The sequence below is a fragment of the Camelus ferus genome, chromosome 11 (genome assembly GCF_009834535.1).
Source record: "Camelus ferus isolate YT-003-E chromosome 11, BCGSAC_Cfer_1.0, whole genome shotgun sequence".
Lineage (NCBI taxonomy): Eukaryota > Metazoa > Chordata > Mammalia > Artiodactyla > Camelidae > Camelus > Camelus ferus.
Window position 1 is genome coordinate 22,618,077 of NC_045706.1, and position 15,885 is coordinate 22,633,961.

The following is a 15,885-nucleotide window of genomic DNA, read 5'->3' on the forward strand; positions in this document are numbered from 1 at the left end:
TTTTTCAGAATGAGATAGTATTTTTAATTATATCCTTTTTCAGAATGAGATAGTATTCTATCTTATCACTTTTATAAATAGTAATGTAACCGGACAATAATAGGTGACATGTAGTAAGCACTGACTATGTGCTAGGCACTGTCCCAAGAGCTTTCTGTGTATTAGGTCTTTTTGTCCCCCAAGAACTAAGTGTGATAGAGGTGGGGTGTGAACCCAGGCAGATCTGACCCCAGAGTTTGTATCCTTAATGATTTTTTCTGTACTATATGGCCTCCTGTGGCACTTAAATTTTTCCCTTCACAGGTCATTGTGATAGCTGGGTAAAACAAGGGTTTGCCATATGTAAAGTACTAGCAGAGGAAAGAAGTTAGAAGCCATTTATTTCTGTCTTGCTGATTCTGGGAGCACTACTGTCTCAAAGACTGCTGATGAGGAACATTCATGTTAATTTATCCCGTATCTTCTGTGAAAAAAGAACACTGAAGAAAAGGTCATGCAGAACCCAGATCTAGAAGCATGGATGTTAGATCCTCCACTGACATATACTGAGCAATACTCACTAGAACCTCTTGGAGAGTTTTTTAAGGAAAGAAAGTTTAAGATTTCAAAAATGATGTCCCCTCCATATTATCTGCTTACTAGTTTGAATGTAGTTCTCTTGAATTCATTTGGCATAGTTTGCATTTGTATGCACGGAGCCCTGGGTTGCCAAATGACATCAGTCACCAATGAGGTGTTTAAAAACTAATAAAGCAAAGCACAAAATGATCCTTGGTTTACCTCTCTCTAACCCCAAGATCTGATTTTTCAGAGTTTCCTTGTGCTGTTCCACTTCTGCCTTTTGATCTTCAATCTGATGCAACTTCTTATGGATTTGTTCTCTGATTTTGTTGAGCTTCCCAATGTCCAGGCGCATCTGATGGATTTCTTCTTCCTTGGCCTGTAATTAGTGAGAGAAGACTAAGCAGGGACACACATTCTAAATAAAGGGCTGGCGACTGGATGATGGTAAATTCAGAACCAATACAAGGAAATTCTTTCCAGGCCAATTTAAAGTTGTTCTCTGAGATTAAATCAAAACACACACTGTTTGGTTTTGAGCAAACTGGAAAAACTCTAATCTCTGAGTAAAATAAATGGCTATATAAGCTAAAAATGATGAAAAGACTGATTAAGCCTGATGTCTCAAGGTACTATTGAATTGTTTAATCAAATGAGAATGCTGAGTTGCATGTATCATAAGCACATGAAATTTGTGTACAAATGCGGTATCTGATTAGACTCACAGAGTGATCTCTCTCAGAGGTTATTAACATGCTATAAAACTTTGACTCTTTTGGACCCACATGGCCACTGTAGTGCAATTACATACATTAGAAAAGGGGTCCTCCTTCCTCAGACTGTGTCAGTCCGTGACTGTACATATGGACAGATGGACAGGGTAACATTAACAGGCAAGTCTACTTGATGGCAAAAGATATCAAAACAATAATTCTAGCAAAGTAAAGCACCAGATTTTTTGTCTATGGACTTCCAAGTTTTATGAATTTTCTTAAATTCAAATTAAATTCATTTTTTTTAATTTGCCATTCTTAGAAATGACTGGAAAGGATTCTTCTGCAAATAAATAAATAAATAAAATAAAATAAATAAATAAATAAATAAATAAATAAATAAATAAATAAATAAATAAATAAATAAAGGGTAGCAATTATCCCCAGTTCCTGACATTAAGAGACTGCACGTAGCTCAACCTATTACTCTCACATCACTGCTGGAAGCAGAATCCCACAGGTTCAGGATCTCAGAGCAAAAATTCTCCATCTTTCAAGGTGCCCCATTTGTGTTATCAAAGGAGAGAATTAACGGCATAAGTATTTTTACTTTAATTTCACCTTAGGGGCTAATACATTATTTTGCCTAAAGTAGTCATTTCATTTCTGCTTCAACTAGGAGCATTCTCATAAAGAATGGTTTTGAGTCAAACCATTCCAGATTCCTTAAATGTTCCTCAGCCTCAGATCCTGCCAGGTCCAAGTTCATTGTCCTAAGGCCCCTTTCAATTGGAATAATAAGATGTTCTAATTCAGTGGTTATTAATCCAGACCTTATGGTTAAAATTCAGAAAAATCCTGTAAACCTCTAAGACTGCACGCAAAACAAAACAAAAGATGTGCAAACAAGTGTGTGTGTGCATCTGTGTGTATGTGTGTGTGTGTATGCTGTCATCAGATTCTCAAAAGGGGCTGTGACGCAGAAACTGTTAAGATTCACTACTCGAATCTATGTATTTTCCTGATTGGTCACTAATTTTATACCTAGTATTCTAACATAACCAGAGTAGGGCTTATGAATTTTTCAGAATTGGTGATAATTATAAAGCCACCCTCTTAAGCATGTAGGCATACAAAATGTATCCAACTATAAAACTGTTATCCAAACAATTTGCAAGCCTTCTTCAATGAGGGCAGGGAGAAGACTAGGAGATCTGTTCTGAAATTCACATTGGACAGAAGCGAAAACCATGATTCTGCAGTCCTGAGAGTAGATATCAAATAGTACCAGTCCATCGCCCACCCCTCCCACTCCATCCTCTACATACAAGTAGTAAAATATAATCTGACTTCCTTGCCACTCACTCATGTAAATGGTTTCTAGCTCTAGGCAGCTGGTTACTTGCAAGGCTAAATTACAGAGATGAATATCTGAGCTTGCTTTGGAAAGCATTTGCATAATCATATGATCAATAATAAAGTTTGCAGTAGTCTAAGAATGGAAGTCATCAAACTGTCTGCTTCTGGGCATAAAGCAATCACTGTAGGCTTACAACCTGCCTCTGATGTATCGAGGCTAATACAGGTCATCCAACCAAGGGCTCCAACAGCCACAGCCAACCCGTATTAATAGGGAATGAAGGAGGGTATGATAGGAGACAGATAAGTCACTCGGTGTTTACTTTGAGCTCCAACGCCTTCTGCTGGTTTTCCTGAGATAGCTGCTCACAAACCAAACTGTGCTGTTCGTTCTCTTGCTGAAGTTTAGCATTTCTCATCTGAAACTGCTCCAGCTCCTTTGCAGCTCTCTCATTCAGTATCTGAAAGATGCAAAACGAGCTGGTTAAGGCTTTTGAATCTGACTACAGTAGCTGCATATCCAGGCAGGAGGCCCTGTAGACCTGCGGCAAGCACGGCAACCACACTGTTTTTTTTTTGTCTTTGCAGGAATTGTTCTTTCTCCCCCATGAAAGCACGAATGCACTCAAATATGATGAATGTTAAACGGCTGAGGGAAATGATGCCTTCTAATGAATAACACAGAGAGCATCATTTTTTTTTCCCCGGGAGCCTTGGGAAGTCTTGTTCACAGGTGGTGGATAAATATTTTAATGCCTGTTTGCCATTTGGCAGGCTTCGCATACGCAACAATTGCTATAATCATTGCAAATGAGCTAGAGATTCGAACGGCTTTATCAGCCGTGGGGCTCAGAAGCTACATCTTCAGAAGCAAATCCCGCATTAACATGCCTACAGCATTTTCGTGAACAGAACCATTCACTGACACCAACAGAGACAATTCCCCTTAATCCAGCTTAAGTCAAAACTGTGGAGCAGCAGTGGAATGATTTCTATCTGCCTGATTCCAGTGTCAGTTGGATTTTCCTCTCTTCTACCTTGACTATCCTGAGAAGACATGGTTTTATAAAAGCAGAGGAGTCTATTTTGGGGATCATTTCTACTGGGAAAATATTGGGGAGATAGAGGGAAATCAAACGGGATAAAAAAAAAAGAGAGAGAAGACAATTTAGACACTTATTCGAAAGTGTCTTTTTTTTTATTCCATTCAAGCAAAAGTTAAACAAAAAAATCCATCCAGTTTCCTATCAATAGGAACTAAATAAAATATATCTAGCTGGCTATGCTTAAAAGGAAATTGTGTTTTCCATGAGTCCGGGCTATTGCTAAACAATGCACTATAGTTTTAACATGATGACCAAAAAATCTCTCCAATCTCATGCTCCAAGAAGCCTCATGTTTTTCCCGTGAATACTGCACACTGTGTATTATCTATTTGATTTCTGGCTTTATATAAAATTAATAAAGCAACTGACAAAGAAATGTGATGTGTTCTAATATCTAATTTTTTAAGTAGAAGAAATGATGTATGACTTGAAAATACTTTGGAAACTTCCTAAGGGGATATATTTTCAAGAAATGACTTTTTTCAGTTACATGAATTGGTTCTTTAAGAAATTAGAAAAGAACCACTAGCATTTGTGTTACCTTAAATTGCTATTACAGAGGAAATGTTTAAATAAAAAAAAAAGTACCACATTTAAAACACATAAAGACTGAGTGTGGTTTCCCAAACTTGAAACTTAAAAATAAATCATGTTATATTCACAGGCTGGAACGCTTAGAGTAATGAGAGTGAATGAATGGTCTGCTGAGCTCTGTCCAATAGAACTTTCTGTAATGATCTCAATGTTCTCTATCTGCACTGTCCAATATGGTGTCTACTAGCCCCATGTGGCTGTTGAGCACTGGAAATGGTGCTGGTGAGACTGAGGAACTGAAGTTTTAATTTTATTTAATTTTAAATGATCTAAATGTAAATAGCCATGTGTGGCTAGTGGCTACCATATTGGACAGTGTGGTTCTGTAAGTATGTGGCAACAATGTGAATGAATCTCACAAGCAGAATATGTGAGGAGAAAGAAGTTAGACATGAAAGAGTACATCCTGTATGATTTCACTCCTGTGAAGTGCCAAAACAGGCAAAGCTCATCTGCTGAGTATTCAGAAGAAAGCTGCCCTTCGCGGGAGAGAGTGACTGGGGAGGGGGCACCAGGGGGCTCCTGGGGTGCTGTTTCTTAGGCTGGGTACAGGTAACCAAGATGTGTTCCAGCAGAGAAAATTCATCAAGCGGTATACTTGTGACCTGTACATTCTTCTCTGTGTATGTTATACATCAATAAAAAGTTCAAAAGAAATTAACCTGTTGGAGCTGGAAGGGGGTGGGGTCGGGGGAGAAGGAGGGCATATCTACCCACAAGGGCCATTCAGAGACCAAAGGCAGTGCTACGTGTTGTGTTACCAACATCTGTAGTGAAGGGAGTTTGCTGCTTTCCAAAGAAAATTCAAAATTCACCATTCTCGTTTGCCCAGGACCCCACCCAGCGCACCTTCTGCTCCTTCAGCTGCTGCTCCAGCTTCTGAAGCTCCTCCTTGCTCTTCTGCACGTACTGCTGCAGGGCCTTGATTTCTGTCTGCCTGGTGTCCATGTCTGTCTGAATCTGCTTGAGCTCCTTCTCTAGTTTTTCCTTCTTCCGGGTCTCCCGCGAAGCTTCATTCTGACGTTGCTGGATTTCCTGTTGGAACTACAGGCACAGACAGGACAGGGTGGAAGGAGATGGGTCTCAGATGGCCAAGCTCCTCGCTCTCTCAGATAGTTCATTTTCAGGGTAGTCACTTGGTATTAGTATTTCTCCTCAAGGAGAGTCATCTTTGAACCCTAATATTCAAACTTTACAAGAATATTCTGTATTGTTTTTCAGAGCCGTGGCACTGAACACCCACCCTGATGGTGGGAACAAATCCACAAAGGAAGGAATAAAATCCAGTTCAATATGGAAGCCTAGAATTCCAGAGAAGTCAAACATGGAAAGAACTCATCCAACTCTCCAGCGACAGAAACTAAATAAAATGTAGCCAGCTACCCTAAATATGAAATTGTGTTTTTCATGAGTACTGGAGATTGCTAAACAAAGCACCATAGTTTCAGCACGATGGCCAAATTCTAGGAAACGTCCTTCTCTCATCTCATTCTCAAAGGAGCCTCATATTTTTCTCCTGAGCCTGCATTTGCATACTATCTACTTGACTTCTGCTTTTATAGAAAAGTGTTCAGACGTATTCAGTTAGAGAGCTTCCTAACGAGGGAGAAAGGCCAGGGGAACTGCTTCCACCACCCCCAGATGCAGGGCACCCTGGCTTTCACAGGGGACACTTGCTTGGGCCAGAAATGTAAGCAGTGCCCTGCCTTGGTGATGTCTCAGACAGAGAACTTCAAGAAGAACGACTCAAGTAAAACTGCCTTCGCAAGAACAAACCAGAAAAACAAACAGAACAACGGATGTTTCGTTGGATGCCAGGAGGTAAACTGAGAGAGGAACAACACGGAAAGGGAGCCTGGGGAAGGACAAAACCTCCTTCTGGAAGGTAATGTTCCTTCATCTTGCTCTCCACGGCAGAGCAGACCTGACTGATGGTCTGCTGGGCCTCTTCCCGGCTCCGTTCCGTCTCCTGCTGCTGTTCAGTGATCTGAGCTAAGGTCTCTCGTAATTTCACCACTTCGGACAAGAGCTGGTCTCTCTCCTTGGTCACTTCTTCTTTGAACTTCAGCAAATCTCGGATGCTGGAAAAAAAAAAAAAGAACATGGGAGTCAGACAATGGTCATCTGCTGAGGGAACATTATCATTCTCTGAACTTGTTTTCAAGGGAAAGACTTCCAGTCAAGGATTAACACTATTCAGGTGTGAAAGAGAAAGATCTCTGTGCCCTGCCAGGGGAGCTGTTTGTGAGTTGTTAACTGGGGGGGAAAAAAAAGGCATTCCAATAGTAATGTGCATAATGTGATCCCTTTTTTTTTTATTTTTAATCAACTATAATCCATGGGTGTGCGTGTATGTTATAGGCATTTATATAGAAGTCCAGAAAAATAGGCACCAAATTGATAACCGGTTATCTAAGAAGACTGGAATTAGTGGGGAAAAGTTGGGGGGCTGATTTTCGCTCCTTATGTGCCACATCCCTGTAGTATTTGAATTTGTTACAATGAAACTATAGTGTTACTGTCAGCTCTTGTGATTAACCCTAAGGAGATGTCAATTTAGGAAATTATTTGTTTAATACATCCACTGGAGAGCTCTAATCACAGCTATAAAATCTAAAATGCAGCATAAACATAAGCAAACAATATACGTTGGCAGTTTTCGATCCATTCACCCACAGAGATTAGTTTCTCCGAAAGGGATGCAACCAGATGAAATATTCCCAAGAACAAAATTTGGAAAATCATTCGTGATGCCAGTTCTCGGAGGATATGAGATAATATTCGTTGATTTGAACTGTAAACCAGTTACCTCAGCATTTCAGAAACCATTACGTGTGATTTGGCATGACATTCTGCAGAAACGGCATTTTAAAAGTAGAAAAACTGTCTGCCATGACCCGTGCAGCAGAATCCGTCTAGAGCAAGGCAGCTACTTAAGAGCTGAGAAACCAGAGAACTTGCATTTGAGACACCTGCAGCTGACAGCCATCAAACGGCTGTTGAAAACACAGTAATCTGATACTTACTGACCAACAACTTTGATGTAACTGTTCAATAAAGAACCTTCAAAACTGTATTCAATCTCTTCAGAAACAAGCTCTTGAATTCTACAGTTACTGTGAAGACAGACAGCTACACCTAAGTGCACTGTTGAAAACAAAATTCTTCGCTGGATCATTTCTTCAGTCCTCCTCCTCATTATGTTCCAATTTTTGTTAAAAGTCCTTCTAACCAAATCAGTTCCCTCATGTTTTTATTCAATAGTTGCTTGACTTCTTTAATAAGAAAATAGAGTCTATTACTATGGACACCACATCTTCTGTTTGTTTTTCCTATTCCCACCCCCAAAACTTTCACTCAAAACCATCTATCAACCTAGGATAAATGCATCTAGAAAGCATATAAAACCTAGATAGCAGAAAGATTTAGTTAAGGATGTGTAAGGAAGCTCATTCCTGATTCATTCATTAATTCAAGGTTTTACATGCCCTGCACAGTGCTAGACCTCTAGAGGGAAGGTAAAGACAGATGTCTTCCTTCAAGGAGTTCACAGCCTAATGGGCAGAGAAGCACAAATAATTTCGATACAATGTGATCAGTGCCATACTTGGGAGACATTGGGTCTTATGGAAACAGGGAACATAATGACTTTTTTGCTTGGTCATTGGGTCCACTGTTGGGGAGGAGGTTGGAACAGAAATTGTTGATGGTAATGAAGATAAGATGGTGTTAAAGTTAAGATGTGTTCAGGATGACTCCTGAAGGATGTAGTTGTTTACTGAGTGGGGAGGGGAAGAAAAAGGACCCCTGGCACAGAAAACAGCTGAAAGGCACAGAGGTACGAGTAAGCATGGTGTGGCTGGACGTGAGTCTAGCAAGTGACCGGGGCAGATCCATGCAGGGCTCTTGCAAGGCATGTTCAAGACTTTGGGCTTTATCCTTTGGAAACAGGTTGTTGTCAAAGGTGTTTATGCTGGAGATGGGAGCATATTTTTATGTTTTAGAAGCATAAATCTGGTATGGAAGACGGTAAAGAGAGGAGATGATTCCTTGACGGAAGGGAGAACAGTTAGGGGTCTATTGCCAAATCCAGAAGAGAACCAAAGCGGAAGCCCTGGTGACAGGGAGGAGGGGAAGACAGAAGTAATGCTTAGAAGGCAGCGTCAACGAGATGAAGCTTTAAGGCATGAAGGGGTAGCAGGAGTGAAAAGCAACCCTGTTTTCTGGCCTAGAACCTGGGGAGATAGGAAGGGTGGTGATGCAATTAATGACGGGGTGTGGGGAAGCAGAGCGTATGGGAGGGGCTGGGACTCTCAGCAGATAGTCAGTCAGTTCCCTTCCACACAAGTTTGCGAGAAATAAGCTTTAAATCTCCACTTGTTTTAAACCAGTAGCACTGACTCTATGGAGCCAGAAGTTGGATATAACCACAAGTCAGAAGTTCTTGGGTGTGGGGAAAGGGAGTGTTAAAAAGAAAAAATAGCGACAGGCAGAAAAGTATCTCTGGGAACCAAGCAAAAGCATTCACAAAGAAGGTTCAAGACGGCACCGGCGAGCCCCAGGCTGTCTGTTGAAGGAGGAGGCCTCTGCAAAAGCAAGTGCAACACGCATCACAAAGGCTATGACCTACTTGCTATCCTGGGCCGTAGACAGTCCAGACCCTTGCTCAACTAGTTTGGTTAGGTTCACGATTTCCTCTTTCAGGGCAAGAATCGTCTCCGTTGCCTTCTGCTCTTTATCATAGGCTGTGTCCACCATCTTCCAGGCCTTTTCAACTTCCTAGATGGGCCATGAGACATCAGTGAGAAAAACAAAACTAGGATCCAGATGCAAGATCAACTGAATGAAGAGAATACTAAGACAACTACATTATAGAAGTCATTTATCGGGAAAGAAGATTACACGTTACACTCTGTGTATTCAGTGTATATTGACTTCCTGCGTTGTTCAACAGGAGCCAGTCAATACTGAGCAGCAGTTTTAAGGAGGGGTACTGGCAAAGCATATTTTTTCTTGTGTAGGTGAATGTGGCTACAAGGCTCACATACTGCAAAGGCTGCTACAACTAGTGGGATTATTTCTAGTAAAGATGTTAAGATAGGTTTAGAAAATTTAAAATGAAAGCTTATGTGCTTTCCAAATCCAGATATTTTATAGGGAAAAAAAAAAAAGGCTGTATCACATAAGAAATTGTCCTGGATCTAAGCTCTAAATTTGAAGCTCCTGATAGATTCTATATGAAATATGTATTTTGCCCTCAGGCCCCAAGTGAGCTCCTGGAGGGCGATATGGAGTTTAGAGCCACCCACAGCAATGAGGTCTTCACTGTCACCTAATTGTACACAACAGCCTTGGTCATTCCCATTTCCAGAAACTCAAGCTCAGGCCTTCTTATCAAATGCTTACAGGAGGAAAACAACACCCATAGCAGGGAGTGGAAACCATGACTCAGACACCACTGGTTTTCTTTCTATTTGAATGCAATGTGGAGTATTAACAGAAATACTTAAAAGTGAATTACAGCCATTCGAGTAAATGGATGAAGGACAGCAAATGTTGCAACACCCTTGAGTTTTGCCATATCACTTAAATTTCTTGCAAAACCCCATCAGGTGGAATGCAAGTCCTTTTCTACAGGTAAGTATCTATACACTTAAGGTGAAAATATTCTACTTTTATGTTGACAAGGAATAAAATGAGTGGAAGAAAGTGTTTAATTAAATAAATTCACGCTCATTGTTACATTAGAGAGATGATTCTTGGGTAACTGCAGCACATAATGTAGTGATTCAAAACAAAAAGTCAGTTTATGGGATATATTTTTCTGCAGCAATCACATGTACTATTTTTGACAAAACAAATGAAGGATATTTAAATGAAAATATGATTATATGAAATTTTGTCCAAAGGAACTTCACCACATGGACTTTCATCAATTCATGACTTCCATCTCCAGTTTTTTAATTTACAATAAGAAGTGGGTTTTTTTCCTCATCACAAAAAGAATTGAAGCCTTCTCATATTGGTATTTCAGCAAGGAGAAGAAGAAAATAATACAGAGAAAATGACACTAAAAAAGTGGTTCCTAAAAAACTAGGTAAGTCACATTTTGCACTGGTCTTGGAAATATATTTGACCTGGGTATGTTTAATTGCATGATATCAAGGGAATTATATAAAAACTTTATAAATCATTTTTCAGTATTAGGGTTTCAATTATAAAGCAAAATGTCTTAACCTCTCATTGCCCTGCAATCTACAAGAAATGTTTATGTTTTGCCTGCAGAATCATGCAACACACTTGAGGATGAAAAAATTCCATATAAAACAAAGCCATACCTCCTCGATATCCCCCCAAGACTGAAGCCCTGTTCTCACGATATGAGGAACTAGGGCAATCAAGGCAGAGGCAAAGGGGTGATAAAAGGAAAGATCATGCAAATTACTGTCTGGAAATTCTCAAGGTAATCTCTCCTAAAACATTGGAAAAGGTAGAAATATGAAACTATCTTTAACAAGCTATCATCATGAGATACTTAATTATATATCTTAGGTCAAACAAGACACACTCATATGGCTAATACTACACTTACTTAGGGCAGATTCTTTCCACTAACTCAGTATTTCTTAGAAACCACGCCAGTAAAGTTCTACATTATTTTCTGCACAGTGAAATTCACCCAAGCTGATTATATTCTTTGAAAATGAACATTATTCCCTAGGCTTAATGAATATATAAATCATGTAAATTTTCACTGAATAACTTTTACTACCAGCCCAGAGCTGTCAGTATAATGAAAGGCTGATGTTTTAAATATAGGATGCAATTACGGCAGCTCACCATTGGTTCTGTTTCTAGAAGATCACTGACCTTCTTTAGGGTTACGATGGTGGTCCGATCATCCTGAGAGAGCTTTAGGGAAGCGGCGACCTTCGCAGAATTAACCACAATCTCTGCGTTCAGTTCCCTGCACTTGGCCATCAGACGCTTTTCATTGTCATAAGACTTTTTCATGACAGCATGAAGCTTCTCATATTCAACCTTAAATTTCTCCAGACTTCGGTCTCCTGAAAGTTCCCTGAGAACATGCTGAAAATCCCTTTCGATTTCTTCATATGCAGTTTCTTCCAGCATTTGTTTTTCGCTTTTTTCCTGTACAAAATGGCAAGGATGAGAATGAACAGTGCAGTATATTCTCCACCACTATTCAGGAATGACTGTTACTATCCATGGACAAAAGACCTTTGTACAAGCAAAATAAAAGCCACTGACCAGTGGACAGTTTAAGACTCTTTGATGGGAAGACTCTCTGTTCATCCCCTGATGCAAGTCTATATGTACACATATGCACTAGGATAATAGTATTTCCTATCACATGTTGTTAAGGATGAGAAAAAAATGGGGCAATTTATGTCAAACACTTAGTCAAGTGCCTGGCAAACAGTAGGTATTCAATAAACTGCGAGCAATTATGATTAGTCCAAAGCCTGATCTCTCTTCATTTCATCCTGCTTCTTACTGTCCCCAGGACTGCAGAGGGAAGCCACAGCATGTGGACGTCATGAGATCTCAGGAAATACTGATATAGATACCATGAAGTCACACCCACAGTGAAGCCCACCCATAATATGGAATATTCTCCTACAAGAAATTCCATCCTCTAACAAAGATTAGCCTAGTTCATCTCCAAAAGAATACTGAAGTGCCCCCTGTGCACTTGCCCTGGGCCTTCTCCACATTTGCTTTCCATGACTAGCTGGACAGAAGATTATTTAAAAATATAAGCCCGGACATATAGATGTGATTCAAGCAAGTCTGACAATGATTTAGATGAGAACCCAGGACTTAGTTACGTGAGAATTCTTATTTCCCTAGTGTTATGGACTGAACTGTGTCCCCCGGAAAGGTACGTTGAAGTCCCCCAGTAACTGTGAATGTGACTTTATTTGGAAACAGAGTAAGTGCAAATATCACTAATTAAGTTGAGGTCATATTGGAGTAGGATGGGTCCTAAAACTATGTGACTGGTTCTTATGAAAAGAGGGGAAAATTTTCTAACTATGTGGGGTGATGGGTGTTAACTAAACTTACTCTGGTAATCATTTTGAAATATATACATATGTCAAATCATTATGTTGTACACCTAAAACTAATACAATGTTACATGTCAACTGTATCTCAATAAAAAAAAGGAGGTGGAATTTGGACATACAGGGACACACACAGGAGAACGGCATGTGATGGATGGAGGCAGACATGAGACTGATACAGCTGCAAACCAAGAAAAGTTAAGGATGCTGAACCAGAAGCTGAGAAGAGAAGAGGAAAGATTTTACTCAGTTTCAGAAGGAGCATAGCCCTGCCGACACCTTGATTTCAGACTTCTGGCCTCCAGAACTGTGAAACATACAGCACAATAATAATAATAAAAAAAATAGGTATGGTTAATATATTTACTCAGCAAATATTGATTGAACATCTGCTGTATGTAAGGTGGAATGATGGAGCCTGTAGGAGACATCAAGGCAAGGAATAAACAGCCCTCCCGTAGGACATGTATACATTAAGAGCTGATGGGGTGTGAATGCTGATAATGGAAGTAAAGAATTTGATACCTGCCATAAAATAGATTCAAAGTTCTGCAAGGACTTAGAGGAAGATGGAATCACTCCCAGCAGCAAGAATTAAAGCAAATTTCATAAAGGAACTGGCATTTGAGCAGGCACAAAAGGGAGACTGGAGTTTTCAGAGGTGGATGTGGAGAGAAAGGGCATTCCCAGCCCATGGCAAGACTTGATCAAAGGCTCAAGGCCAAGCAGGTATCCAGGATTTGAGATTTGTTAAGATGCTCAAGTTAGCTGAAATACAAGAAGTATGACAAGAAGGAAGGAGACCAGACAGGGAGTTAGGGACAGACTTGGGGGCCTTGAACGGCATTTTAAGGAATAGGGAGCGAATTACTCTGTAGGCCATGGGGAACCACTTCTACTTTTGAGCAAAAAACTGGTAAGGTTTGAAAGGTCTTATTTATGTTGGCAACATTATGCTTTGATATTCTACACTATAAAGGGCTTTAACATCATAACTCTATTACTAATCAAAGAAATTAACTGAGCTCTAATCCCAATAATAAAGCAAAATTCAAATTCACTCTGAAGATTTTGGCAAGCAATTTAGTTTACCTTCTGCTTTGACAAGCTTGTCTTGCCCAACATGGAGAAAGTCTACACATTTTTGGTTTTCAAAAACACTTGTACTATTGATTACACATCTAAAGATGACATATCAACAAAACAAGAGTCCACATCTTACAATCGACGTGGAGTCACAAGCATATCTCTACAGCATTTTGCGTAACAACAAAGGACTAATGTTAAACTCAACAGAGGTCTTCTTCCTGACTAAAAAGCAGATTATTGCAAAGATCTCAGTACAGCGATTTCACAGAGGAGGAAAAATCATATTAAGGAACAGTGCTGCTAGTGCTATGTGCTTTCCCCTCGTTGATGCTAAACTTGAACACACACAAACATTTATCACGGCAATGTCCTCGGTTCCATCCCTGTAAAGGGTATTAATGTCAACACTTGATCACTAGCCTAATGATTTGTTTGCAAAAAAGGTTTTCCCTGGTTTTCCCAGTGTACACCAGGCACTGAGCACAGAAATGGAACAATATCAAAGGAGGAAAAGTTTTAAAGAAACAATTTTGAACAAAAGAGATTTGTTCATATTGTCATTAAATATATATATCACAATTAAAAGCAATGCCAAATTAATCTCTTAGCTCTGACCAGTGACCAGCTGGTGTCCACACTGTTATATCATGTAACGGTATCTATTTCCGAAGCATGATTTCAACATGAACTGATCAGAAATGAATTCTGGTGTTCCTTCATTCAGCACCTATCTACTGAGTGTTTACTATCTGCCAGGCTCTCTTCTAGGTGCTGGGAGTACTAATTAGCAGAGAAAAGGAAAGAGAGCTATACTGAAAAATGAGGTGGGCGTGGAAATGAAGACTTATGAAAGCAGGGGTGAGGAAAACTGGGCTAAGGTCTATTGAGAAGAAAAACAGAAGAAAGGAAGAAGTGACAGGAAATGATGAAAGGGAAAAGAGACTGGGAAATAATTAATTTATAGTATTGGTAACTGGGGCTTACGTGGGGAAAATGAAGAAGAATGAAATAAACCAAGATGACTAGTGGGGGAGAAAAAGAGGAAATACTCAAAAGGAAATAACAGAAAAAATAAAAGAGGAGGAAATGGGAAGAAAAGAGCTATGAATGAGTGTGGGTACCAGCTGGATGGATGTAAGAGAGAGCTGAGAGTGAGGGAGCCAGAGACTGAGGAAGCTGGAGGGTCTGAAAGGGATTGTATGATAAGGAAAAAGAGGGAGCTGTTAACCACAGGAAGATGGAGTTTGCGAAGGGTGACTAGATGTGGAGGAGATGGAATGATGTAAATGGTGTAAAGGAGACAAGAGGAGGAACTGGAATAGGGGAGGGGGCACGATGGTGGTGATGATGGGAAGCTCGGACCAGGGCTGGCTTCGTGGGCGTGTGAAGTATGCAGTTGCACAGGGCTCCTTGCTCAGATGTGCCCCACCGTTGGTTTAACGCTCTGCTGAAATTCTTAATATTTTTTTTAACAAAGGGCTAACGCATTTTCATCCTTCATTGAGCCCCACAGAGTATGAGGCTGATCCTGGCTGGGACTGACCAGGTGATGGGTGAGATGGGGAAGGGTTTGATGGGGTGATGAAATATTTGGGTTGGGGCCATAGTGGATGAGGACTGTGACTCACAAGTGACGACAGGGACCTGAGGTTGTCCAGGTTATAAATGAGGGTGCTAACAGACAGGCAAAGGTCATTAAAAGACTGCAGAAATAACCCCTCATCAGTGAGGCTGAAGATGGGGTGTGCTACAAAGTGGGGGTGTGAATGGAGGGCTAAAGATACTAACACAGTGGTCAGAGACAACACAGGGCAGTGATGATGGGCTGAGGAGCTTAATGAAGATGTGTAACAGCAGGTGATTAGATGAATCAAGCTGTGACAGGTGGACAAGAGTCAGTGCACAGGGGTGACCCTGGGTATTTATGACGCTTTCTCCAAGTCCCCCAGTCAGCCAGACAGCAATATTTCCGTGTGTATCTCTCCTGTGGCATCACCTTATGGGTCAGAATCTAGGGGTGGGGGCCTGTCTGTCATCTGTGAGTCTGGGAACTTGAGAATTTCCTACCATTCTGAGCACAGCGCCAGTTTAATAGGGTGAGGTGAGGGGTGTCCACCCAATGTTAGGAGAAGCAGGAGACAAGGGGCCAGAACCAACAGGGACGTGGGTGGAGGCGGTGAGGCTGCAAGTGGGGCAGGATGTTGACCGCGGGAATATTCGGAATCAGTGGATGTGACAGGGGATAAGTCTACAGTAGAAAAGGGACGACGGGGAGGGATAGAGCGAGAGGCGACAGAGAGAGGGGCGCTGGCTTCTGACCTCGGCCATCCTGACGCGCTCCCGGGAGGCCTCAGAAGCTGCCGTGGAGCCCCC

At 40.8% G+C, this 15,885-nt stretch overlaps 1 protein-coding gene across 1 annotated transcript in view; it reads right to left on the reverse strand.

Annotated features, from left to right (window-relative positions):
* The window catches only part of CFAP58 (cilia and flagella associated protein 58), a 90,941-nt gene extending 75,056 nt beyond the window's left edge, over positions 1 to 15,885 (reverse strand). Inside the window, exons 1-7 of the mRNA XM_032490978.1 lie at positions 15,832 to 15,885; positions 11,204 to 11,485; positions 8,964 to 9,112; positions 6,258 to 6,414; positions 5,183 to 5,377; positions 2,957 to 3,094; positions 781 to 940 (exon numbers count right to left, since the gene is read on the reverse strand). Coding sequence (XP_032346869.1) covers positions 781 to 940; positions 2,957 to 3,094; positions 5,183 to 5,377; positions 6,258 to 6,414; positions 8,964 to 9,112; positions 11,204 to 11,485; positions 15,832 to 15,840 — 1,090 coding nt within the window. The 5' untranslated portion in view covers positions 15,841 to 15,885. The remainder of the gene's footprint in view (positions 1 to 780; positions 941 to 2,956; positions 3,095 to 5,182; positions 5,378 to 6,257; positions 6,415 to 8,963; positions 9,113 to 11,203; positions 11,486 to 15,831) is intronic.